This window comes from Phalacrocorax aristotelis, chromosome 5, assembly GCF_949628215.1.
Source record: "Phalacrocorax aristotelis chromosome 5, bGulAri2.1, whole genome shotgun sequence".
NCBI lineage: Eukaryota > Metazoa > Chordata > Aves > Suliformes > Phalacrocoracidae > Phalacrocorax > Phalacrocorax aristotelis.
Genome location: NC_134280.1, coordinates 43,780,598 through 43,808,556, shown reverse-complemented (window position 1 = coordinate 43,808,556; position 27,959 = coordinate 43,780,598). Strand labels below are relative to the sequence as shown.

Sequence of the window (27,959 nt, the reverse complement as noted above, 5' to 3'; positions counted from 1 at the left end):
CCACTTCCCTGGGGAGATTATTCCAATGGGTGACTGTCCTCAATGTGAAAAATTTCCCTCTCATATCCAATCGGAATCTCCCCAAGAGCAACTTGTGTCCATTCCCCCTTGTCCTCTCCATGTGACTCCTTGTAAAAAGGGAGTCTCCATCTTCTTTGGAGCTGCCCCTTAACTACTGGTACATGGTGGTTTCTCTGGACCCCTTCCAGCCTGTCCACATCCTTTTTGTATAGCGGGGACCAGAACTGTACACAGTAGTCCAGGTGTGGCCTGACAAGTGCTGAGTAGAGTGGGATAATGACTTCCTTATCTCTGCTACTGATGCCCTTTTTGATGCAACCCTGCACCCCATTGGCCGCCTTGGCCACAGCAGCACACTGTTTGCTCATGTTGAGCTTCGCGTCCACCAGGACCCCCAGGTCCCTTTCCACAGAGCTGCTCTCCAGCCAGGTGGATCCCAGTCTGTGCTGCACTCATGGATTATGTTTTCCCAGGTACAAGACCTTGCACTTCTTCTTGTTGAACTTCATAAGGTTCTTGTTAGCCCACTCTTCCAGCCTATCCAGATCTTCCTGCAGAGCAGCTCTCCCTTCTGGAGCGTCTACTTCCCCACTCAATTTGGTGCCGTCTGCAAACTTCATCAGGCTACGCTTGATGCCGTTATCCAGATCACTTATAAAGATGTTGAATAACATTGGGCCCAATATCGATCCCTGGGGGACCCCACCTGTGACAGGTTGCCACTTGGAAAAGGAGCTATTTACCACCACCCTTTGGGTGCGGCCCATCAGCCAGTTCCCCACCCACTGCACAGACCACTTGTCTAGGCTATAACGCATTAATTTCTCCAGGAGGAGGCTGTGGGGGACTGTATCAAAGGCCTTGGAGAAGTCCAGGTAGACAATGTCCACCGCCCGCCCCATGTCAGCCAGGCAAGTCGCTTTGTCGTAGAAGGCCACCGGGTTTGTCAAGCACAATCTGCCCTTAGTGAAGCCATGTAGGATTTTCCCAGTCACGTGCTTCATTTGACTTGTGATGGCCTTCAGGGGAATTCGTTCCATAAATTTCCCAGGGATTGAAATAGGGCTGATGGGCCTCCCTCGATTTTACCCGGTTCCTCCCTTGAGCCCTTCTTGTAGATAGGGGTAACATTTGCCTTCCTCCAGTCCTCTGGGACATCCCCCATTCTCCACGAATTCTCAAAGATTATGGAGAGTGACCTTGCGATGATGTCAGCCAGCTCTCTCAACACCCTTGGGTGGATGGCATCAGGGCCCATTGATTCATATAGGGGTCAAGCTCCTGTAATAATTCATGTACTAACTCTTCCTTCACTGATGGTGGGTCGGTGTTTGGATCAACTGGCAATTTTGTTCCCAAAGCCTGGGACCTGGCAGTGCTGGTGAAGACAGTGTTGAGGACCTCTGCCTTTTCACCATCGTTGGTGATTGACTCTCCTTTTCTGTTTAACAGTGGTCCTATGTTTTCCTTCTGCTTGTGGTTGACATACCTGAAGAAACCTTTCTTGTTATTTTTGACATCTTCGGACAGTTTCAATTCGAGCTGGGCTTTTGCTTTTCTAACTGCATCTCTGCACGCTCTGGCAATGCCCTTGTAGCTCTCAATGGATAATCCTCCACTTCTCCATCTCTGATATGCTTCCCTTTTGGATTTGAGTAGACCCAGGAGGTCATGGTTGAGCCAAGGGGGTCTTTTGCTCTGCTTACTTCCCTTTCCTTTGTAGGGGATAAACTGGTTTTGTGCTTCCAAGAGAGAGTTCTTGAAGAACTCCCAGCACTCATTGGCTCCTTTGTCTTCCATGGAAGCTTCCCATGGAATCCCTCCCAAACGAGCCCTGAGTGAACTGAAGTTTGCTCTTATAAAATCTAGAACCCTTGTCTTAGTACTGACCTTCAGCACGCTCAGCAGGATCCCGAACTCCACAATATTATGATCACTGCAGGCAAGGCTATCACTAACTGAGATATAACAAAGCAGGTTTTCTTGGTTTGTGAATAGCAAGTCCAGCAGTGCCTCATTCCTGGTTGGCACACCTAAGTAAGCTGACAGATCAACCTTTTGTGGTCTGGTGTCTTTGTCTCCAGAAATTAGTTGATTAAGAACAGTGTCACCTTCTGCTGCTTACCACCCCCACCCCCGCCATCTCTTCCAGCAACAGCACTCACCAGATCACTGTGAAACCAGCTTAGAAACTGTAAGCTGTTGTTAATGAGCTGCTGGGAAAGGTATCTTCTGATTTGATAATAAGAGGCAAATCTAATTTGGATACAGGTTTCTTTTTCCCGCAACATATTCTGAGCCCGATTGCTAGCAACTCTGTTATTAGTCCTGTCATCAGCCACAGTGGTGGATTTCCAAAGCTTTGCTGTGGAGTAGAGAAATAATTGCTTTTGCATAGCTAATGGGAAGTATGGTGGAGGTTCAGCTTTTAAATTAAAGAATTAAATAACAGATACTTGAACTAACTTACCATATGCCTTTCTTCCTTGTTATATCATTGAACACTTATCTTGGGGAGTTGTTACAGGAGTTTGGTAGGACGAAGCACTTTGAAAATGAAGTTTTGAAAACTCCCTTAAATGTCTGTGATGCAGTTTTCTGTAGCGTTTCCTGAAGGTTGAAACATTTTTTCCATCAACAGGTGGATTTGTGGTTGGCTTTTTCTTTATGTGAAAAGTAGGTTTCTTATGCTTTCAGCTACAGTATCTGGCTTGCCAACTTTGCCTTTTTGTAAGACATCAGAAATGGTTGAAGAGCATCTAAACTTCCTTGAAGTTTTAAATATGCTTTGGTAATGTCATGTCAACCATATTTTTTAAGTCTTTATCAGCAAAAATAGTCTTTAAGACATATAAATGCCTCAAGGAGAATGGTTGTGCAGTCATATCTCTAAGCCATTATTTCTTACCATAAAAACATAATGCTGGTAATAGAGTGGACTTTTATAGTCAAAACTACTTTGTAACAGCTCTTTGTTATTGCCTTTTAAGTGGTAATAGATGGGATTTAGTGTTTGCTGTGATTGCAGGGGATAATTATAGTGGACTTAATGCAGAGTAAGGAGTAGAAGCATCTTTCAATTACTATTCTGTCACTCACTTGATTACTGGGATTTGCTTACTTGTCATCAATGGATTGACAGTGTGTCATCAGGATTTCATTCCTGACCTCATAGCTTTATCCTTTCCTTCTGGAAAAGGCCTCTGAAAAGCGGTGTTTGGAGCTGTAACAACCCACTCCTTCCCAAGTTGCTTCAAGGTACTAACTATCTCCACCTCATCATGCACCTTAAGTGCATCCTCCTGACACTAGTTCAGGTCTCCTTCAGCTCTAGTCAGTCATGTGTGACAACCTCAGGCTCACCTTAAGCAATTGCCCATTGGACCAGCAACAATCTGTTTTCTGATGGAGCCAGGCTGTAAATGAAGCTCAAATATGGGATTGATAATTTTGGGGATGCTGGAGGAGTGATTTGCTGAGCTGACATTACTTCTATGAATGATTCTGGGTGCTGTGCTGTGAGTTTTACCTTTCCTTTCTGCCTGGGGTGAGTGCATGCATGGGTAGGTCTTGATGACCAATCAAATCAGGAGCTTTTGGACTTCCATCAGTATGGCTACTTCAGGGTGTTTGAGTTTTCCAGCCTGAAACGTGCCTCGTTTTCTGTGATGTGAACCCTACGCAGCAACACCGGGAGGCGATTGCCACAGTTGCTCCTCAGCCTGTCTCAGTATGCACTAAACCATTTTGAAAATCAAAAAACCAGGCTTCCTATGTAGCATGATGTTTTTTGTCTGCAACAAAACGGGGTTAAATTTAGATTTATTTCTGTTTCCTCCTCGTTCTGCTGTAGAGGTAGGGTTGTACCTTCTTTGCTTCCTTTCAGCCCCAATGGCAGGTTGAGGAAGAGTGTCTTAGGCCAGATAAGAATTTGGAAACAAGACGCCTCTCAGCTGATTTTGATTTATTCCCTGCCATCCTCTGCTCATGAAGGCTGAAAGCACCAGTAACTTTAGAGCTGGCCCCCACGTGTCTGCCCAGTACTTATGGCAGGGCCATGACCTCCAGAAATATGAGGGGGAGATACGTTACCTTTAAATGATTGCATTATTAATACAGCTTTAACAGTGAAGCCTTTTTGCTGGATGACTTGTTTAATAAGATATTTTGATTATTTCATTGATTTGAGCGGTGTGTTGGCTGGTTTCTGTTTTTTTTTTTTTCTTATCAGACCACCTCTTAGGGTGATTTTTATCTTCTGATTCCAGGTAATCGAAGACATTGAGTACCTAAAGTTTGACAAGGGGCCATGGCTGGAGCAGGATGATGTTTCTTTCCATCATTTGAGACTTCAGTAAGTATGATGTCTTCCAGTGACTGAACATTACTTAGCATCAGATCTCAGGAGAGAATGGTGAAAGCCTTGAGTTTTTAAAGGTATGTTTATATTTGCGCTCTGATTTGGTCTGTTGTCATAAGTCAGCGGTGATAGCAGGCTTCTGTAACATTGGTGCTTGGCACTGTAATATGGTGTGGCATTTTGCTGCTGCTGCTAATTGATTAGACAAGAGACTCCAGATGAATAGATCTGATTCCATTAATGAAGCACAGGAACTCTCCACGCATTCCTGAAGTGCTGTGACCTGTGGCCCTTACTTTTGGGAAAGTATTTTTGTGAGCACTTCTGTTCCTGTGTGATCACAGAAAAATGTTTCATTTTAAAACTGAGCATTTATGCAGTTGGCATGGTGGTTCCTCTGCTGCCTTGGCAGTGTGACATCCTCCAGCAAAGCTTGTTGACAGAGTGACTTTGTAGGAAGTTTTATGTGGTGCTGTTTAGATTGGCTGTATTTGGAGTGGTTTTTTTCTAAAACTAGTCTAATTTCTTATGCTGTCTGATTTTTTTTAATCTTTCCAGCAGTTAAGAAGCTGGCTGAACAGAGTGTAGCAGGGGAAAGGGAAAGAGGCAAACTTGGGGGACTGTTCCATAAGTCCTTTTTTCCTCTTTTTCCCAGACTCCCAGTAAATAATCCTAAATAGAAACTTTAATCCAAAATCACAGAATGAAATATTGCAGTTTTGTCATTCATACTCTATAATAACAAGGGGGATTGTAAAGTATAACAATCTAAGTGTGTTTTTTGTTTTTCTTTGTTAAAGATCCTTGTCCATCTAATTGGATGTGAAGAGATCAAACTCAGATAGTGGCAAGCACCTTGCTGGAATAGAATCAGATTTTATTATAATAATTCTTTGCAAGTACTCAATGAGTATCTGTCCTCCAATTCAGCTGTGGAGTGCTACTGGTGGGGCTGCATGTGTCCCCAGAGCAATGCTGAAAAGAAAGGTAGCCCTCCAAATTCTAAAAGATGTGAACCAAACGGTTGACGTGTATGTAAAGTGAGATCAGACCTACAATTCTATACACATTATAGATGAAGCACAAGTAGTGCCACTCTGAAGTCATGTTGATGAACAAAATGTTCTCTGGGTAACCCTCTAGAAAGAGTATATCTATACTTGTAAAACTATTAATAGGGATAACTTTGCACTGAAGTGAGACAGGCTTCCCGTTTTGCTAGAACTTCATCTTTAGATGGAATGTGCAGTGTGCAGGTAGTAACTGCAGTATAGTTACTGCATTTTAAAAACAAAATTTAAGAATTATACGCTTGTCAATTAATTTCAGGTTATCTCAGATTAATAGCAACACAGGTGTATTTTTTTTTTTACTTGAACATCCGCCTTTGAATTTTTGTTTTTATTGTGACAGGCATTGGAGTAAGTTAAATTGTTGGGTTGTTTTTCTTCAGGCTTCTGGTATTCTTTGCCTTTTAATTTTCTGTGCTGTTATTTCAGACACCTCCTGAATTTAGAGATAATGTTCCTTTTCTATGGTCCTTCTATCAAGGGGTGAATACAGACCACAGAAGAGCAGTGTTATGTGGTATCTAAGGAACAAGTAATGATTTGGGTGCCCTTTAAGTACCTAAGAAGAGGTTTCTTCATGTGGTAATTAAAGGATAGCATCTGGTGACTTAGACCCTGCAAAGCTACCAGTCAGATTTCCTTGAAGGTGAAAATAACAGTTAAGTTGCTTGTTTTCCTGTAGCTTCACACTAGTGTAGGTATTATTAATTGCAGAGTGCAGGAGGGAGTTAAAGGAAAGCATATGCTTAAAGAGCAATATATTAAGATCTTGTGTGACAATTGTACATCACAGCTGAAGACGGGAATAAATTGCATTAAGGACTCAATTTTTTAATTGAACCCTGGGGAAGGGTGAAAGGGTCTGTTGTACAAGGCCCTTGTCATTGCAGATAATAGGAAATTATTTCTTCTATTGGCAGTGTACAGTTGTTTTAAGATCTTACAATGCAACAAACTGCTAATTTAAATGTGTTTATGGTTTGAGTTTTGCTGTTTCCCCCTGCCTTCAGAATAGCATTCTGAAGCTTCAGAATAGCAAGATAGCATTCATATTTGGACAGATGATGAATGTGCTCGATGTTTGCATTGAGTCTTCATTTGGTGCTGGGGTATTAGGGCATTGATCGAATGTGGAATGACAGATCCAATGCCAATTTTGTGCTCATGCCTTGCTCAGATGAATGAAGAAATTGTGGGTGATGGGGAAGAGCACCTTTTTATAAAAATGTGTAGGTTTGGACATAATCTTTTCTCATGTTAACTCCAGAAGCGCAGGACAGACATAGACATGAGTCTCCTGTCACAGCTTGCACAGACTTTGCTCATGAAAACGTGTCAGGCCCAGTGCCAGACAGGGAACAGATGTGTATGGACGAACAAACGCTGCAGGGAGCCTGCTCTGCTGCGTGACTTTCGTGTTGGAATCGCATCCCAGAGCATCAAATGGCAATTTCAGGTGCTAGCTCATGAATGTTAAAGCTGATGCTTTCCTTACTTTTCCCAATGTCGAAGTAGAGAGCTTGTGCCACCCAGCCTTCTGCAGATCTGCAGGTGTCCTATTCCTACATTTATTTTTCCTTTTGGAAAGGGTTTTTTAGCACGTTGCTGGTGGCCTGCCTGTTCTGTATGCTGGCACATGCTGCCCTCTCGTGGGTGTTTCTGGAACGCTACAGCAGGTATTTTTTTCTTCTATCTGCAATTGTTTCCTTTGCTGACCTCCCAGCATTTTGCACAGTCCACTCATTCTGACTCGGGCTATTTCAGATCTGATGCTGCCCAGAAGTCAGAGGGGCAGTGCAGCAGGAGGCAGGACGTTGCAGTCATAATCCTGCTCTGGCACTGACTGGGCTGTTGGCAGTTTCACTTCTTCTACCTTCAGCTTGTACCAGCATGTCTGGGGGAAGCAGAATCAATGGACAGGGGTGAGGATAACTTTTCCACTGCATGTATATAGGGTCTAATGCACAGAAACCCCAGAATGGCCCCCGACTACTTTGGTAATGCAAATAAGTAGGCTAAACAAAACAGCTAGCCGCACCCATATAAAATTAGTTGCATAATGATAGCTTTTATCTCCTCGCCTTGCCCTTGAGTACTCTCTCCCTTTCCCTAATAGAGAGTAGTGTGGCTGTGAGACAGATGCATGTCATGGTAAAAGGTTAAAAACATATGTATTTTTGTGTATGTAAGCTGGAGGGGTCTCCCAGAGGATGTTCTTCACAGCTTTCCTTCCTATCCAAGCTCTGTGTCCAACAGAAACCACTCTGCTTGATTTTGGGTTTTTTTGGAGGTTTTTTGTTTTGGGTTTTTTTGGGTTCTTTAAAAATGTCTCAAGGAGTTCCTCTGTTGCCACTGCACTCTCTCAAGCCCTTATCTGTGCCCTTCCCAGTGAAATCATGTGACTATTGACATGCATTGTGAAGTAAGTCATGTTTTGCAATGAAGAGATGTACTTTGTATAACATCCCCTGTACTACGTTACCAGCTGTTGCAGGGAGCTTACTGCATTTGACTTGTTTCATCAGACAAGTCAAGGGTTAAATCTGTTATGTCCCCACAGCTCCTTCAGAATTTGCTATAGCAGAACGTATTTTGTATGGGCAAATTTTCAGCTTTTTAGGCCACCACCAATTCAGTTTTTTTTTTAAAAAAGGTACAGATATTGGCATTTGTTTTATCTTGATGAAGAGAGGATCTCTTTCCGTGTTGAAAGAATCTACCCATGAAATAGTTTGCCAGACTCATCTGTTCAGTTTTGGTCATTAATACCTATTTGTGTGCCACAAACCCTGTGTAGTAAATCCTCTGTTATGGTATTTGGTGGGACATCAGACATCTGTTTTGAGGCTGTTACTGAAGGACCTTGTATGTGCATTAACTAGTAATTTCTAAGTTCTCTTAACACTTGCTAGCTTCTCGGAGCTATTGCTAACCCAGAGCTTGGCTCCTGTTTCCTTTCTGTTCATTTTGCTCTGGTTAAATGAAATGTTACAATGAGGAAGCTTGGAAGTAAATAAGGGAAAGCCACCCTTCAGCACTGTTGCACAGTGTAACTGCGTGTACTTAGCAAAGGGAAGAAGCGTCCACATTTGTTTTATCTGATTTCAAATAGGAGGACTGGAAGTGCTTGCAGGAGGTGTGTTAGACTTGGTTTCGAAACTTTTTGTCATGGAGGCTCCAAAATCTCATAAACCATTCATTGTAAAACTTCTGGCAATATTAAAAACTGCTTCCTTTGGCACCTTACTTTTTCTCTTGCTTCAATTGAAACAGTTCTTTGTAATTTCCTCTTTGCAGTGGCTTTTTATAGATTTGAAAGGCAGCTGTTGCACCTTCTCACCTTTTCTGGCAGACCTGCTTTTCTTGGAAAGCTCTTTTCTTTCTTGGTGGTCATTATGAGTGTTTGTTGTTCACCAAGGGAGCGGCCATGGTTCACTTTGGGGCATGGCATACTTGTGCCTAAACAAATGGTGGAGGCCCGTATGTCATGGCCCTGCCTTTGTGAAGCTCTGGAGAAAATGAGTGAGGAGGAAATGACAGGCGAGGAAAGACACATGGTCAAACACAGCCTAGAGCTGTCCTGTGTGCCTGCTGAATGAGTGTAGGGGCAGAGGAGGTCAGTACAGTAAGATCTGGATGCAGGAACTTTCTTTACCAGCTAGCTCTAGGTGTTTGTGCCATGAGTCAGGAGCGTTCCTCCTTTCCCCTGCTCTCGCAAGCATGTGCAAAATAGTGAGCGTGTTACACACTCGCTGGCTCGCTACCAACGGGAAGCAGGGAAGCTGACCACAGCAGGGGTTGAGGAGCCCTGGCTGAGGTAGTAAGGGTGTGAATAGCAGAGGAATGAATGTTACTCACTCACTCAGATTCAAACCTGAAACACAATAACAGGTTGGTAAGAAGCTGGTTTCAAGGTGTGCAAGAAAATAATCTGTTTTCCAGTGGGATCCACCTGCTATTTCTCAAGTTACTTTCACATAGAAGCGCAGAATTTAACTTGGGATGCTTTTGTGTTGCTGGCTCTAAGCCTCTTAGGCCAGTGCATGCTTTTAGGTTGGAGGTGTGGTTTCCTAATACTGTGTATCGTCACTTCAATTTTTGTGATTATGCCAGCATCAGTTGTTGAGAAATCATGGCTCAGGCTATGCAAACTTGTTTGGATTTTTGTTTGCTTGACTAGTTTATTTTTCTCCAAGTGGTCTACTTCCTTTACCCTGCCTTGCACCATCAGCAAATACATTCATAAGACTTTCTAATGTTCATTGTGGCAGGCAATCTCAAGACTTTTTTTTCCCACCTATGTATAAAAAACAAAAAAGCTAAGTTACTTGTGTGTCATTGGGTTTTGCATCTGAAAAATTTGTGTATCCTTGCTGTAAGCTGCCTGTAAGGGAAACAGGACTTCCTCTTCTGAAGAGAGGCAGGAATGTATCAGTCTTGATTCCTCAGTACCTGCTTGAGCATGTCGTGCTGGACATAATGTGTGAAGTGGGTGTGTAATAGATGCTTTTGGAGAAGAGATGAGCTACCCATTGCTGTAACATACTTAGGAGTGTGGTTCCTGTGTTGCAATGGAAAGAGCTCTAGCTAATAGGATTACGGATGATTGCAACAATGGTGAGCTAAAATCTTAGTATTAGGACCATGCAGTCACTTATGTGCGCTCAGTTAAGTTTGAAATGTCACATAATCTTATGGATAGGTAAAGCAAGCTCTCAGAAGCAATGCTACTGCATGATGAGAGCTGCCTCAAGAAAATACGGTTAAATGTCAGAAAATAATAAGTAGTGATACTTTAGTGCTAGGGGAGAGAGAAAAAACAAAGGAAACACAAAAGGTGCCTCTGAATGCTTCCTGCTGAGCAGTGAATTAGTTCTGGCAAGCAAGTGTAGTTTTGTGGTTAGAGACATTGTTGTGGCAGGTGCCTTTGGGTGGTGCTTTTAGTTAGTATTCAAAGATATTTCTTAACATACAGAGCAGAGCTGAAGCTAGAGAAAGCCATCTTTGGTAGTGTTAGGTTTGCTTTTTATTTGTTTTGCAGTGGTTTCTTTGGAGGCAGTGGTTGGGAGAGCAAAGTTTTAAAGGCAGCAGGTTTTCCATCTTGCCACTAACTGAAATAAATTGTGCCTGGGAATTGTCCTCTACAATTGCCATTTGTCTAAGATTCATGAAGGAATAGATTAACTGCAGACTGGTTGACTACTGGACTCTGTATGTGTCAAGTTATACTTCATATATACCTGGACAAATTTTACCTACTTTCTCCTACAGACCTGTAAGGTCCAGAACATCTGCTCCTATTTGGCAGAGAGCATACTCTCCCATTTCTGTGGGAAGAAGGGACAGAGATACTTATTTACTGATAGATTTGTGGATCTTCCACAGCCTCTGCTGTTAAGTCTGAGCTTAGCAAGGTCTTTAAACATTGCCTGCACGTGGTCCTGTTCAAATGAAAACCCTTAGCTTGCTGTCTCTGCTCTCTGCACAATGAAATGCAGATTAAAGCTTGTAGCGTTGGTACTGATTACAAATGTGATTGCAGGATAGATTGTACTTAAGGAACGAAGAGCTGGTACCTGAAGAGCTGCTTTCTGCTCAGGTCTGTTTTAGTTCCAGGCTAGCTATGTGCGTTAGAGCCGATTCCTTCTCGGCAGAACCCCAAGAGCAGAGACTTAGTACGTGCAAAGGTGCTCCTCCCACAGTATGCTGGGGTTCAGCAATAAAACCAGTTGTGTCATCAGATCACCATTTTTGACAAGTTCTTTCATCCTGGTTTGGTTATTCCAAGCTGTCCTGTAGTGGGAAGGCTGGGAGTGGCCCACAGGAGGGCTGATGCTAGCATGTCACGAAAAGAGCTCTTGCTGTGTTGGTGAGGAGGCAAAGGAGGGCTCCTTTTCCTGGCTTCCAGAATGTGAAATACACATTTAATATACGTGAAGACAAATAATGTAGTAGTTCATATGAAGCATCTTTGCTGTTCATCCTTGCCCTGTTTATCCTTACATTCTCCCACCTCAACTTTTACTAGATTATTGTATTTCCTTACTAATTTGTCCATAGTAGGATAATTTACAGTGTGTGTGTGTGAGGATACATTTACTTGTTTACTTATCAGACTAGTTTACATGTTGAAACTGTTCAGTGCTGAGTTTCAAGTGTTGAATTTAGAATTTGGTCGCTGTCTGCTGCAGATGGATGTATTTTTTCCCAAATATGTATAGGTGGCACTGTTGGTCTATGTATAATATTAGTATGCAGAAGGTGGCTTTCTAGCAGTTTCTCAGTCATTTTAAATTTGGGGTATTTGAAAGTGCTGGCGCTGTGCAGCATGGATTTTTTGTGGATCCTGATATCTGTTGTTACAGCTGCTGCAGCAGGCTTCCCCCAGTTACTCCCAGGCAGGATGCTAGAGGCGCTGCCTGCTTCCAAACCCTCCGTGCCTCAGTGTCAATGCATTTAGGATGGGAGCTTGGGGAAGAGCAGCACCTTACTCTAATCGGTGTGAGGGTTCATTTGTGAAAAGTAATTGAACAGGAGGCAATTAAATTTAAAAATTAAATTAAAAAAAAGTTGATATAGCAAGATAGTGTGTGGAATTCAATAAAACCATTGGTTTTGCCTTGTTTATATAGGAAAGCAAAAAGCTAGATGTGCCTTATGGAGAAGGCTCCCAGGAGTGACGGAGCATCTCCAGGAAGGAAAAACATGGGGGAAGGAATGGAGGAGCAGGGAGAAGGTGGAGCAGGAGCAAACTGGAGGTAAAGGGATAAAAAAACACCCACAGACACTGGGTGAGGAAGAAGACTATGTATTCATCATAACCAGAAAAGAGCCACAACCTGTGGAAGTATTCTTTAACAGAAAAGTGGTTCTTTAATATTTGGTCAAACTCAGAATTGATACTGCTGTCTTTGGGACAGGATGTGGACTAACTGCTTATTTTTCTTTCCCTTCTTTCTTTCCCCTCAGTGTTCAGGACAAAGATGGAGTGCTGGATCCTGTAGCCATCCCTCGCTTCATTCCAGAAATCACAGTTGGAGGCAATGAATATGATAAAATCTATTATGAGTATCGATCGGTAAGTGATACTGGAAGGGGAGCAGTTGTATGGTAGCCGGGCAACGGTCCCTGTCAAGGTGGGAGCACGTTCATAACTGTCCTGTGCACAGCCTGGGTGTCAAGCTCATGCACAGGGATAAACATTTCTAAGAGTAAGTTCTGCATTTTGTCCAGATCCCCACCTTTTTTGAAGCCTGGCTGCCCCACAAGAGGAATAATGAAGCAAATGGTTTGTTTTGTAAGCCGATATTCTTCTTTGATCTTTAGATGTAGACCAAAGGATAAGTGGTGTTCATTTGTTTTTGTTTCTCCTGCCCCAGTTAGTCTCTGACCTCTGAAATCTAAAATAATCCTTTGAGTCAAACAAGAAAACTGGAAACCCATGGCGACTTCTATGAAGATGACTGCTTATAAAATGCTGAGGGAGGGGGTGGTTTTTCTGGAGTAGGCTGAGGAGGTACGAATGCTACATTGCTTCTTAAAACTGTCATTGATTTAAATAGTGTGTTTCTGTACATGGGCACGCATCCAAAGCCTGTTGTGGCCCAGCGCTCTCTTACACCTCATGCAGCTCCCACACAATGTTTTAATTAGCTGCTTGCCTTTCTGGTTCTGGAGACAACGGCTTCCAATTGACTTAGCACTTTGCCCTATCACTTATTGTTATTTAGCCAGCATGGGGTCCTCTTGCACCATGCAGTGTTTTCCAAAGGCCCAGGTATTGTAAAATTCTCATTAGAGAAATTGTGGAACTGATGACAATTAATACTGATTAGACAAACTGAAGTTACAGGTGATGGTATATTTTCAAGTTGGATTGAAATTATCTCTGCCGCTGCAGGGTTTTTTTTAAGCAATCACTGAAGACAAAGGAAGATGTATATAAATTGTTGTAAACCATGATTTACATAGTCAAAACACTATCATTTTTCTGTTCCTGTTAGCATACAATCTCTCACTGAGATTGAAATGTAAGATGCAGGTTTGTGGACTTGTTTGGAAACTCTGGACTACCAATGTTTTCTTCTGGAATAATCAGTTTAGAAGTCCCTGTGAATATTCAACATAATTCATTCCTCCTCAGCTAGCTATGCAATGGAAAGGCTCCTGGGTTCACGCTGTTCTGCCTCATTTGAGAGGTAGCTTTTCCAGCTTGTAAAAGGGGCTAAAGCCTAAAGGTTAAAGCAGCAGAAAGCATCTCAGTACTCCTTGAGGTTGTCTAATGGATTTGAAAACTTCCTGGTCCATCTGAGAAATTGCTATCAGAATTTTATGCTTCTTGGTATCACTTATTGAGTCCAAAACTTCAAGCTCAGACTAAGGATCTTTTAAGTCCTTCATTCCAAGAGACGTCTGTGCATGTGCAGCACGTATTTCAGAAGGATCTGCTGCATGACTTGTTGCCAACGTGCAACATCCATCTGTACTGACTGTGCCTTTCTTCCTGAAGATGATGGGGGTTTTTTTGGCTGAAATGTCACTTTGCAGCGGAGCTTGGAATTATTGAGGCTGCCTGACACACAGCTAGATGTGACCTCGGTGCTGTGTGTTGAGAACCAGGGGTAATACTTCTGAAAGCCTTTTTCCTCCAACTGTAAAACAGCACATCTTTCTTTGTGCTGGCAAGAAACTGAGAATGCCCTGGCTCATCAAATTGTTGGCTTCCAGGAAAAATCATGACTTGCCTTGCAGATGTAGCAAAGGGATGCTTAGGAGTAGGAATATGAATACCTGGGAAGGAAAGTTGGGCTCTTGGATTGCTCTGCTCGATGCCAGTTAGTTGACAGCAGAAGCTGAGCACTGTCAGTGTGAAAAAATATTGCCAAAATATAATCTCCCTTCTGCAGGCATGCTTTTAGGCCCTGATTCAGGAAAGTACTGTGGAAAGCGATAATGTCTTTTGGAATAAGGAGGAGTTGTACATTTCATGAAACATTTTGTTAAATTCAGGAGATGCTAACTACTCTTCTTCTCTCTTCTTCAGAAGTGCTTAGGCCCTTGTAATCCTTTAGGGATGGTGCACAATGCAAAGGATGCTGAGTTTTCCTACTTCTCACAACCTACTGGAGGGGGAAGCACGATGCCAGCCCTGCCTGCAGTTTATGTTTTAAGAATTCAATTATTTGTGTTGAAACTTTGAAGATCTGTGTTTTACCTCCAACTTTGTTTAGCAAATGAAGGTGTGAACTTCTTTGTAAGGCAAGGCTTATATTCAGAGGTAGTACAGCATGAGACCAACGAGTGCAGGCAGAAGAATCGGATGAACTTCTAGACATGGCTACAAGGTTGCTGGGCCTAACAAGAGGGAACATAAACCCTTGCCTTGCCCATGTTTTTGCAAGGGACGGTTACAGATGTGCTACTGCTTTTGCATTTGAAGACAGATAAAGATTTTAGGCTCACATGACTTGTAAGTAAAGACTTAATTATGGTGCAATTACAGAACTTTAACTTTTCCTTGTGGGAAATAGTGCTTTTTAAAGTTAGTGTAATGATGTTTACCACATAAATACAATGATTTGCGTAGGGGATTTTTTTTTTCCTCGGCAATTCTATAACTAGTCATAAATCCTTGATCATACCAATAGGCAGCTAACTGCTGTGCTTTTGAGTTGCGTGCACACAATTCATACTGCTTAATCACGGTGGTTTTCAGGGATTCGCAAATTCCAGGCAGAATCCATTTATTGTTCAAAATATTCATTAGTCAGAAGCAACTGAGAAGGAGGAGGAAACACTCTTCAGAGTCCAAGATTTTAGTATGTGTGCCTTTCTGCAAAATAATGAGGTAGCCACATACAGTTCTGAATACTAGAAACTTGCTTTTTTTATGCATATCCTCTAAATTTCTTCTGTAAGCATTCTTTTCACATGTGAGGAGGTGGCTTTCTGCCTCCTTCTCTTACCATAAAGTTATCTGGCAGGGTTCAGCTGTTCTGTTCAGGCATTCATAAACTTCTAAAGATGCTTTTCTGGCAAGGGAAAAGTAACCTTCTAGTCAGGTTCTGTAGATCAGAGATAAGCATGTTCATTCTTAAGTGAAGCAACATTATTTTAGGAGCTGTCAGACTAGTAAAGACTTGACTACTCGGGGTTTTGTGGTTTTTTGGTTTGGGTTTTTTTTTTTTCCTTAAATGCTGTATCTCTGTTTTCTTCCAAGTGTGCACAGTCCCCATGGGTAGTGCTCCAAACCCCATGTGTACCCTGTGAAGCTGGAGCACTTAGGCAGATGTGTTTGCAGAGAAGATGAAAACAAATGGTTCTGTTTAATGGAATCAGTGTACTTAAATAATGTACTTATGTACTTCACACTCCCGAATGCTGTTGGCAAGTCCTGCTGAATCTCCTAGGGGTGGTGAAAAAATGATTCTTTTACGTGCATGCTCTTTTCTGTATACATAAAAGTGCAGCTGTCTAAGATCCATATTCAAGCCATCACCTACGTCTTTACATCTGAAAACAAAGCTGGAGAACTCTAAAATAGTCTTTGCCACCTCTCCCTTCACTGCAGATCAGAGGGAAATTATCAGTATTTAATTTATGTAAACTTCGTGTTTAAAAAGACAAAAAAAAAAAAAGTGGGCTGCTTGTCACAAGGTGTACCAGAGCCTAGAGTCCAGTATTTGCTTGTGTTCACTCAAGGTAAAAGCAAAATGGTTAAAACCTAGTCTCTTTTCTCATGTCATCAACCCTACAGAAAGCATTTGTGCTAGCCCACTCACCCCAACCCTGGTTCACATAACCCAGCCCTTCTGTTTGTCCAATGGCTTGCCCCAACCTCTTTAAACACAAGTCTAACAAACCCTGAAGGAGGAAGGGCTATTTTCAGTAATATGCTTAAAAACTGTGGCTTGCATCTCATGCTCTAGGATTTGTTTGGGGTTCCTCCCCGCCTTTTGTCCAGGGTGTAGGACTGCACAGTGGGAGGGGTATCCTATCCTCTCTATAGTTTGCTGGGATCCTTTAAGTATATGTGCTGGTGTGTATATTAAAGAAAATAACCAAATGCTTGGGCACACAGATTCTTCTTCAGACAAACAGGCATAGGCACCTAGAAGCTTCTTTTGTAGTAAGGCAAACCCCACATCAGAATGTTGTCTCTTCTGTCAGTCTAACTAATACAGTTAGGAAAAAGCAAGTCAGGGGCATGTACCTTACCCTCGAAGCAGACACTTGTGGTGAATTAGTTGAAGAATTTATTCCACACTCTCGAGCTACCTTCAGAGATGCTTCCTATCCCAACATGACTTTTAGCTCCAGTGAGCTCATGTGCCTGTGTGTAAGGCTTTTTTAGATTAGTTTTAGTTGTCATATTTCAGTCTGAAGTGTCCTCCTGCTCTTGCATCGAAATGGTGAGCCACATACTTCCCTTCCTTTCTTTACACTCTTATTGCTTTTCCCCACTATGCACTGGCTATTTGCTGATCCTGACACACTTTAGCCTCCATCCCTTGGCTCCTTTCCTTGATGGTTCTTACTGGCCTCCTTTGAACCATCTAATTGTGCAGTGTCACTTTATGCAGAGAGGTGAACTTTGCATGTGTGCCATATTTGCCACATGAAGAGAGCAGAGGCTTATTTGGCAGTGGTATTGATTCTGCTTTGCCCATCCTTGTCAGTGTAGCTCCATATTAAGTAGAGACAAAATGGGTGGCTCAGATTTTTCTGCCTAACATTTAACTCAACAAGAAAGCAAATAAATATGGCACTGAAAGGTAAGAGAAGGCTCTCATTTTATTTTTCCCCTACCCTTTTCCTGTGGTGGAAGACTGCTTTCTGAATAAGGGTATGCTGACTGTGAGGCAAGGAAAGCTTGAGCTAGTCAAAGACCTAGGTACTGCTACAAGGTGCAGTCCGGCTCCCATAATTATGTCTCTGGCAGGTCTCTTCAACTTGCTAACCTAGCAAGGATTTCTTTTTCTATTATTCCTGGACTAGTCTTATGCTAGATTGCCAAACTGAACGGGTTTCTGGGGTTAAGTGAATACCAGAGCTGTGGAAGGGAAGTAGCAGCAGTGTGTGGCTGGGGTGGGATGGCTGCCTTTCCATAGCAGCTGCGCCAGCTCAACTGCATTGCCAAGCTGCATCTTCATAGCCTGCTCCTCATCCTTCTCCTTTCTGCCTCAGGACCTGGGATTGTGTGGCTGGCAGTCCCCTGCAGTCCTGTGTATCAGCAGTGGAGCAGGAGGAACAGGTTGGAGGGAAGAAGTCCATGCTTTTCCCTGAGGCTCTTTATTTTCCTCTTTTTCATAAGAATGCAACATCAGGGGTGGGAAATCCTCAAGTGTGGGCTGCCTGCTTTGGTAGTTGCAGGGAAACAGCTGTAATACAGCAAGCTTTTGAGTGATGGGAAGGTGAGCCTGCAACATTAGTCAACTCCCAGCCTCACAACACAAAAATAAGAGTGTTGTAAGAACACCTGTTTATCATGTGAAGGTCACAACTAGCCCATAAGGGAGAACAATAAGGGAAGGCTTTCTCCAGGTTTGACATAGCCGAGGTTGCATGTGAATTGCAGCCCTGACCCTTCTTGGCAGCTGTGGTTGCAAGGGGCTGAGGATGGCTGCTGGCAAACGGGAGGGTTAGGAAGTCAGTTAGAAAGTTAGCTTTCCCATCTCCTCTGAGAGCGTAGTGCACTTCTGGCTTACCCACAGATCTCTCATTTAAATACCCTAAACTACGAAAGAAACACTTGAGCTTTCAGGAAGCCAGGGTCTATATCAACAACAGGGAGTGTTTCTGTCAAAATAACACGTTGAGGTTTAATGTGGTGATACTGCATGGTGGGATCCTCAACACCTTGGTCTTCGGCTGCAGATTTTGGGTTACAAGAAAAGCTACAGGCTTCTAAAAAAAAAACTTTTGACCAATTCTTCTTGAATGCACAGAGGACATCACCCATGCATTCATATAAAGTACAACTGCTGCAATAAGCCTGATCTAAGCCATGAATTGTCTTCCGTGCCTTTGCAGAAGTAGGGAGGTTAGGATATCTTTGTTCTTCATGTTTGTGTTTGTTACCATAGCGGCTGTCTTTGATAAAATCTTCTGTTTTCTCTCTTGCTATTTTTTCTTGGCTTGATGAAGTTTTCAATTTATTTTTTTTTAGGATCAAGGCCTCCCTTCCTAATTCTTATTTTAATGGAGGTGTTTGGCAGCTGTAATGCCCAGCTCTGTCTGCTCTTGAATCCAGGAAGGAATGAAAAGAGACATGCAACAAGTTAGGAAAGGCTTAATTTGTTTTCTGTTTTATCTCTGCAAAAATATTTTTAGCCCTTTCTAAAGTAACAAAATGTTGCCTGGCTAAATATTGGTAAGACTAGAAGAACCTGAAGAATAACTAAAACCTAGGAATGATGAAGTTCTTCCTGAAGGGTACCTGGAAAGGGGTGGGAATAGGCATGTGTTCTCTTCATCCCTTCCCACCTTCCCACTCCTCCACTCTCTCCATTCCTGTATGTATGGAGAGAGTGTGAGCACAGCCCCTCTTCTGCTTTAGGATTGTGTAGCTTCTCCACCCTTCTTCCCTTGAAGAATAACATTGGCAGTTGGCCAGACTGTCTATCCCAGATAGAGAGGCGGGGAAGGAACCTGAGAGACCTTGGGACTACCTCAAATCTTGGTTTTGGTTAGTTGCATCTGCTTTGTTTTAGATGACAGACCATGCTGTCCCAGGCACTGGGTATCTATGTAAATCAAAAAGACAGTAAAATCCCACTGTCATTAAAATAATCCATTTCAAACTTGACAGTCTGCCACTGAGCCCTATGAAAGAAAACACTTTTTTGTGTGAGCACATCCTCCTTCTCCTAAACTCCTTTTAATCCCATACCCTTGTAGGAATGTGATCCCCAGGGTAGACCTCTATTAAATAAATAAATAAATAAATAAAAACCCCGAGGAAAATAGCTCAGAAGGATCCTTTGTTAGAGGTGAAGCAAAGTTGAGAAAATTTGCAGGTGAATTGCTGCCACTCTGCTCTTCAGTATTTCCTAGGAAACTTTAATTAAAAAACAATCTAACCCTCAGAGGACAGTTTCACTGTGGTATCTTATATTGAAAATCATGCTCTAGATCAGGAAAAAGTTTTGGCAAATCTGTAAGAAGGATGCTTGGATTGATTTCTCACTCTCCCTGCTTTGCTCTAGCTTCTCAGGGGTAACGGCTCTGTGGGTTTTAAACTGTTAAAAAGCATCATTTTGAGGTGTTTAACTGTGCTGGTACAGTTTTGGTTGGGATGGCATTAGTGTGAACATCTTCCTTGTTTCCTCATAACATTTTTATCCTGAGAAGTGCTTTTGGGCTTTTTAATGTAGAACTGGCATTGCTAAGACCTGCTGCTACCTTGAGTAGTGTAACATAAGGAAGGCTCTTGTAAGAGGCTTTTTGCATTTTACCTGCCCAGTTAGAAAAGCAAGCCTACAGTTTGTGTAACACTTTATCTGGCTTGGATATAGTTACTTGGGTTTCTCCTGTGGTAGGTTTGCACTCTGTAGTGTGTTACTGGCATTTCTAACTCATTTGCTGAGGAAACCCAAAGTAGATATTGTTCTGCCACTATGGAGAACGGTCACTAGGGCAAATGGGCACAGTGGAAAAAAACCTGCAACAAAATATTTAGCCATACCCTGTTGCTTGCTTATTCTTGGCTGTCCTGCAAAAGCAAGGCTAGGTATATACATTAGATTGGTGTCTGTAGTCGTTCAAGTTGCAAGTCACATTAATTTTTACAAAATCAAATTCCTGCTTGAACTCAGTTATGTTGTTTGAAATAAAAAAATACTTCAGCTTTAAAGAAATATGCTGTGTCCTCCTAATGGACGCATCTCTTTCTGAAATATTTCTGCTGTGTTGTATTTTTTTAATTAATGAAGGGTAGGACAGCATTCATTTAAAATTTCTTGAAGTTGTTCATTGTTTTAACCTCAACTCAGTAAAGCTTTTGAGTACTCTTGTTACTTGGGCTATAATGAATGTTAACAGCATTAAGAATTTTGTTTGAGTAAGGAATGGCAGGAGTCGAGCTGTAAACAAACATCTATGCCAATCCTTTGGAAACCAAACCATATACAATTTGAATGTGTGTTTGGGGGTTATTACAGCCCCCTCCCCTTTTATCTGTTGCTCTGGAACATGGGAACCAAACCCTTCCAGAATACAACCAATATATGAAGCTACATGTTCCTAGATTCTCTCAGATTTTAGCTGCCTGCCAATAACAAACACTGACAAGAAATCCTGACTTCCAGAAGTTTATACTGGAAGAAGTAGTCTTTGCTAACAGCAGTGATGGAAGGTACTATTATTATGCTTGTTATAAACAGGCACTAAATGAAGAGGTTTGGATATTGATGAATGAGCCCATGCTTTAAGAGTAATGGCTCTGTTTTTAAGTGCTCTTTGATCAGTGCTGCTCAAAACATGCTATTTGTAGATCTATTTTAACTGTGAAGCCCAGCCTTCAGTAGAAAGCAGCGCGGGAATAGAAGGAAAAAATGGTAATTCGTTTTGCTCCTGAAATGTTGGAAAACAAGATGAGTCTAAATTGATGGATGTAGACCTTTTCAGATTGTTAAAACTCTCCAAAGCTCTACCTGTGCACGACTGGTTTGAAATTATTTTGAGGAGCTATGAAATGCAGCTGCAGTGTATAGCAAACAGCTGGCTGAAGCTGTTGGTTGCTATTCTGCAGCCTATACCACTTTATAGGGCTTTTCATCATGTTTATAGTTTTGACAGACACTTCTGTGGCAGAGTTCTTAATTTAACTGATGAGATGATCTTGTTTTCATCTTTTTGCTGATGCTTTTTTAAAGTTGAGCAGTTTCATTCTTTTGAGCTGGCTCTACCTTTGGGTGCAACTCACTTCATTGGTTTCATGCTCTGTGCAGCAGGTTTTATTGCACACTTTGAGATAATCCTTGCTGCCAACTTTAAGTTCTACACAGTGTAATGCAGCAGACCAAGATTTGATTCTCTGTCTCATCATTTTTCCGTGGAGTGGAAAAATCTGTTCCTTGCAGGAACTCACACTTACCTCCTGTCGCAGGGATACGTGTGAGCTGCTGGGCTTGTCTAGTGGGATATCTGTTCCCATTTTCTTGTTCAGTGCTGCTTCAGTTGTAACCTCTTGAGGGCAGAAACTTAATTCTTGTGTTGCAAAGCCTGTGTCTAGATGGCTGCAGTGATAACACAGCTTTTCTTACTTTTTGTGGGAAAGATGGTTCCGCTTTGGTGTGATGGTCAACTGGTTTCTCTGCCTCTTGGTGCTAGACAAACCTGTTGGTGGCTGCATAGGTCTATTTGGGCTGATGTCAGTGAAGAACCTGAGAAGGTTTGAAGGGATTTACTTGACTCTGTATGCTATTCCTTTTACTTGTCTGTGGAAATGTGAAATGTGTTGTTAATAATTGATCATGCATAATAGGAATCACTATTATTTTTAACATGGCCATTAAGTCACACCTTTTCTGTGGTCTTACTCAGGTGTGATTTGAAGGTAACAAGCATGGAGTGGTCCTGCAAATGTGCCAGCCGCTTGCAAATGATGTGGCCTTGCTGATTTTCATTAGAGTTCTGACTAGGAAACTTACTTGTCATGCACAAGTCTTGTGGGAAATGCAAGTCACTTCCAAGTACTTGCCTGGTTTCCCATTGAGACCCTCTAAATTTTGTATCAGCAGTATCCTTCAGCAAGGAGTCCTTCAAACCATTGGCTTTGTTTGATGGCACCTGTGTCTTGTACTGGAAGAGGTGGTCAATATTCAGTCCCTCTCTGTGTTCTCCCAGCTACTGGCAAGTTATGCAGAGCATTGTCCTATCTCCCTTTCATCAGCTCTTTTCTATGCTGGACAGTTTACCTCTTCTGGCTGCAATACCAGCAGCCTCAGGGCTGGCTGCTTGTTCCCATCCCTGCCCTTGTGCTGGCTAAGCAGCTGTGGGCAGAACAGGCTGGGAACTTCAGCTGGGCATAGTTTGAAGCACCAACTTAACCATTTGTTGTCACACACAAAAAAAATAACCTTCTACCATCTGCCCTGCATCCCCAGGTCTTCCCTAGGGGTCCCACCACTCTTCTTTGCAGTGGTCTGGTATCTTTTGGCTGACTGAGCTTGCAGAGTCACTGAAAACTAACCGAGCCAGGAGGAGTAAATAGCTTCTCACTGGGCAAGGGGGTTGACTGAGCTTGTGGAATGATCCAGCAAAGCTTGGACTCTTCAGCAGAGAGATGAGAGGGTGGGTACTGTAGGACGTCTTCTTGTTGGCATCATGCTGTTCAGTCCATTCAGCCATGCTGTACAACATTGCTGCAACACTTTTCATTTGGCTGTTTTAATCCAGGGTCCTCGTGACATTGAGCAAACGCTTGTTCTGGCAGGAGGCGGGCCTGCGAGGAGCTGGAGGGGAGGCAGAAGACGGCTGGCAAGAACCGAAATGATTCCTGTTCCAGTATTTTTCCAAATGCTTAATAAGCACTAAAAGATCACCACCTTCCTCCCCTCTGGGACAGACCTAGCTTGTTCCTAGTTGCACAGCTTTTTTGCTATGGACATGGCAGTAAAATGTGAGCTTTGAAGAGCCTGTTCTTGGGAATTCATCTATGTTACTTGTACCTGGTGCAGATATTGCGCAAAACATAAATTCACATCATTCTGTATGCTATGTAATATAGGATTTGTTTACTGTGCCTTCCTCTTCCCATTTTTGGGCCTATCTTGAAAGCTTGGCTTGACATATCCCAAAACTCGGCTGCTCTTGCCAAGGCCCGCTGTGAACGATGGAGTATGGATGAATGCTTATTATAAAATCTGCTTTGATGTATTGCATGTCTTTAACCAAAGGCACATGGGGATTTTGTTTTGGACAATGAATTTGAATTCTGTTCGGGTTGATATTGTATCTTTTAAACAGGGCAGATTTATCCAGAAATGAAACTGTAAACTCCCATATTTTCCCAGAGAACTCCTGTTGCTTTAATAATCTAGTTATCTGGGAATCTCTTGAAGTATCAAAGGGCCAATTATGTGCTGCCTGGAGAGGACCAGGGAGAGCTGTTTTTGTGATAGAATTAATAGATACAGGCTGGTCACAGCAGGTCTGATGTCCACCCTAGCTCACCACTGTAAATTTATGGGGCAGAGATAGTAATCATTTATTTTCATCTCGCATCTTCTCTTTGCTCAGCAGGAATAACTCTTAACAGGACTTCATGGTTTCTTCTGCTGTGTAGACAAGACATTAAAGGCAACTTTAAATGAAAAACATTAGAAAAAAACAATCAAGAATGGCTTGTAATGGCTTGTGACAAGGCAGGGTAGGGAATGTCTCATGGAGGTAGAAGTCTTCTGTTAGCTTGATGTTTTAGGGAAAGAAGTGTCTTATTTTCTGACATTCAAATAAAAAAAAGCCCAGCACCCCCTTATCTCAAAACAACAAGCTTCATCCTGGATTAAATAACTGGTTTTGTGGCCTGAGTATAGATTTAATCGAGACTGGCTCTTGATTCTCTCTGCAGGGGCAGCTCTCTCAAACAGGGTACTCTTATAGGTTTGTTTGGGGTTTTTTGGGCATTTTGTTTGTTTGTTTTACTAAGGAAAAATCATCAGGACAAGCCAAGAAGTCCTGCGTGAAATCAGTGTTTTTGTGGAGATGAGCAAATGATCTGTGCTTAATTATTTGTAAAGGCTGCCAGTGGATAGCTTATTTTTAAAAGAACATTTTTATTATAACATCTTTGCTTCTCTTCCACTTTCACTGTGACTTTCTCACCAAATTAATTTGGTTTTTCATGGTGGTTTGCTTCTTGAGTCCAGTATTGCAGCTTGAAGATTAACACTGTGTTCTATCTGTTTTTCATTCCTGGAAGAGAGGTTCTGGAGGTAGACCCTGCTTTTGGAGGTAGGACCTAACCATCTCTGGCACTTCAGGTCGTGGTCAGTACTTTCTAACAAGGATTGCTTTAACACCTGAGACTCAGAGGTTGAAATGTGTCTAAATCTGTTTCCTCTGTAGGATCACTCAGTTTAGAGTAATTGCCAATGTAGCTACTTTATGCACTGATCCTGTCGCTGGCAGGTTATGTTCCCATGGCTTAGTTATCTGGTGGGTACAGAGCCTGGTTTATGTTTGTTCAGGCTGAAACTGCACTAAAAACTTGTGTTGCTTTTGCAATGCAAGTTGGTAGGAGATGATTTTGATTACAGCATTGTTGGCACACTTGTGGCGAGTCTTCTGTCACATGAGCGTGCTTTTGCTGACCTGATGCAGCCTGCCTGGCCTGGAGGAGCGCTTTCCTCGCCTGCAGAGAGAGCATATACGCTGTGTAAGGGGAGTTTGCTATTTTAACTGCACTGGCAGGCTTTCTCTTGTAGTCCTGTGTCTGTAATCCCTTAAAATGGCTGCTGCTTAAACAGCCTCTTTTCCCAAATCTTTAAAGCTAAAGGTAGAATGACTTGGCCGCTGAATTTTTGTGTCTGTAATGCTGCCTCAGTGCTTTTGCAATGTGGCTGCACATGGCAACAGGCTGAGGGGGCCAGGCTTGCCTTTCCATCTCGATGTGTGATCCACACAGCTGTGTGTGTCCTCTTCCTCCTGAGCCCTTGTGGAAGACTTTGGCTGTGGATGTCCATTTGGCTGGCTAGATGGACTACCAGGAAGGGGATTGTGTGCTTCAGTGTCTCATGTCCTTTCACAGACTTGGAGGTAACAGATCCTTGTCCTTGTCCCTAGGTCCAGACACAGATCCTTGAACTCCCAAATGCCAAAACTCTGTTTAGGCTACTGCTGTTCACTTCTGTTTACTCTCATCTTTGTGATAATTCGCTTTCCCTCCCTGGTGAGGGTGCATACCCTCCAGCTTTCCTAGCACAGCTGATGTCCCCATCCCTCCCAGCATTCCAGTCTATCAGCCTTTCTCTCTGCAATGTGTTTCTTGATTCGCTAGGCTTGAACTGCTCCTTGTGTGATGCTCTTTTGCCCTGTACAACCAGCCCAAGCTTGTGACATCCTGTCAGAAGGACAGGCTTCCTGCTGCAGTCCCCAGCCCTTCGCTGTCTTGTGTACAGCGTTGTATAACAAACCATATGGAGCAGTGACTTCGTGTGGCAGCACCATGCTTCCCCAAGCCCTGGTTTGGGACCCACGGGTACAGAAAGGTCAGGCTACCCTGCATGTCTGAGCTGCCTAGGCAGAGGCTACTCCCAGCAGCATTAAGGCTCTGTGCAGCAGAGTTGCAGCCTGAAAGGCCAGTGAGGTTCAGAGGTGGCACGTGAAGGCTGTTGCTTAGGTCCCAGGGTACTGGTGAAATTTGGGTACGGGGTTCAAGAAACTTCAGTTTTTCCAGCAAGTAGTTGTTTCTGGCTTTGCTTATGAAGACAAGCAGATATTGCTTTTGCTTTAATAAAGTTAAGTTCAACTCTTGAACGCTAAATATGCAATTTCATTTGAATGGTTTAATTTAATGTTGTAATTAACTCAGTATTTCATGCATGAAATATTTCATGTATTTAATAATGTGTGCCTATTTTGGCATGAGATTCTACTGACTGATACAATTCCTTTTCTACATGCTATGATTAGAGGGGTCATCTCTTACTAAAACTGGGCACCTGGGTGTGTAGGGGGAGAAGAATTGGATGGATCCAGGTGGAATATGCTGTTGTGCTGTTGACTCATTGACCTAGTTTTTATATATATTATGGCACAGTGGTTTTTGTGGGCCCCCATCTAGCTCTGCAGCTCAAATTTTTCAGAGGGACTGATTTTTCTACGAGTGCTAATCGTTATGTTGTAAAAAATATTTTGGGTTGCATTTCTGCAGATACTATGAGGCACTTGGTAAAGAACCTTAAAAATTTCTATGAAGAGTGGAAAGAGGAATGTTTCTGACTGAACTTTCTGCTTTCTCCAGCTTCCTGGTCGCAATTTTAGGCAAGGCTACAATGCTGATGTTGGTGACAAGTGGATCTGGCTGAAATGAGATCTGCCTCCCTTTGGAGCCCTAACCATGATGGACCACAGAACTTGAATGAAGAAGCTGTTCGGTGTGCCTGCTCCACATCAATTATGTAGCACAAACAAAATGTTGGTTAAATCATCTTCCAGCTCTACAGCATAAGAGAATAGACTCCTAGAAGGGAAATCACTTTATTCTGGTTTGTTCTTCCCTGATGAATTCAGGGGCTTTGTCTTTGGATGTTTGATAGTCAATGTGTGACAGCAAAGTGATCTGCTATTACAGGGGCAGACTTAAGATCAATGCTGAACTTTCTCTTCATCAAGATTGTGGCATATTATTACACAGGATTATTGTTGTTCTGCTGAATCAAGAGAAATTAAACCAGTATCCTCCTGGCTCTCTCAAAGTTAATTTCTTGCTCTGTCATGCATGGTGTTTTATTGGTTTCATTAGAAGAGTGCGCATGCTAAAAAGGTGCGCTTGCATCATGTTTTGAAAGCCTCTTACTGGACATCAGCATCAAAACAGGCAAGCATAAAAAAGTTCCCTGAGAGGAGGAAGTAAGTGTTCGTCTGAATTCAAACAGCAAAATATCTGTGCTTAAAAATATATTTAAAAAATTCAAAATAACCGCCAGCAGTTTTACTCATAGCTTCTTCCTTTGAATGGGTGCTATAGATCAAAATGTTTGTTGGATATAAAAGGCAAATGTAATTATTATTTTTGCCAGTCCCTCAAAGTCCAAGTGGAGTTCTTTTTAAAGAAATTATTCATTTGGTATTAGTTAGTCACACAAATGAGGCACCTTGGCATTGGTTCAAGCAATGCTGTCCAGATTTAGTGTGCAGCAATTCTGCATTTCCAGCAAGGGGCTAACTACTTCAATCATGGAGTAGAAGTGCTGCCAGGGATTCCAGTATGCAGGGCAATGCCTTTGAATTAAGCAGCCAAGTCTTGCCCACCCCCCTTCCTGTATCAAAACTAGTATGAAAAGACTCCTTTAACAAGAGCCTTGGGGGCCTGGTTAGATACTGAAAGAAATGAGCAGTGGAATAGAAATGTGGGTCTTCTCTTAGCTCTTTGTTTCCATGTTTTATGGCTTTATAGAGTTTCACCTCAGGTTGCAAAAGGACTGACACTGCTCTAGTACCACCGTGCCACCCTGCACTAATGCAGCTGGTGGCTTCACAATGACGAGCAAGTGCTGGGGTGCAAGGCCAGCACTGTGCCTTGGGCTTGTGTGAAAATGCAGCAGAACTGGTCTAGTCAGTCCTTTGGTGTTGGTGCGTTCTTTTGAACTGTTGCAAGACCTTTGTGCATTTCCACCTTCTGGAGGCTGGTTATGGGGGCACTGGACCTATGCGTGTTGCAGCTTGGCAGTGTGCTTTCTTATCCCATGTGTCCCCGAGGAAGGTGTATCTTACTGCTCTCATGCCTGAGGACCTGCCAGCCTGAGCCACTGTTCTCTTCTGTGCAATGAGATCCTGAGCAA

The 27,959-nt window shown here is 42.6% G+C and overlaps 1 protein-coding gene across 1 annotated transcript in view; it reads left to right on the top strand.

Annotated features, from left to right (window-relative positions):
* Positions 1-26,878, top strand: part of NDUFA10 (NADH:ubiquinone oxidoreductase subunit A10) — a 49,072-nt gene extending 22,194 nt beyond the window's left edge. The window contains exons 8-10 of the mRNA XM_075094180.1: positions 4,290-4,375; positions 12,421-12,529; positions 26,420-26,878. Of these exons, the coding sequence (XP_074950281.1) occupies positions 4,290-4,375; positions 12,421-12,529; positions 26,420-26,488 (264 nt within the window). The 3' untranslated portion in view covers positions 26,489-26,878. The remainder of the gene's footprint in view (positions 1-4,289; positions 4,376-12,420; positions 12,530-26,419) is intronic.
* The last annotated feature ends 1,081 nt before the right edge of the window (positions 26,879-27,959 follow it).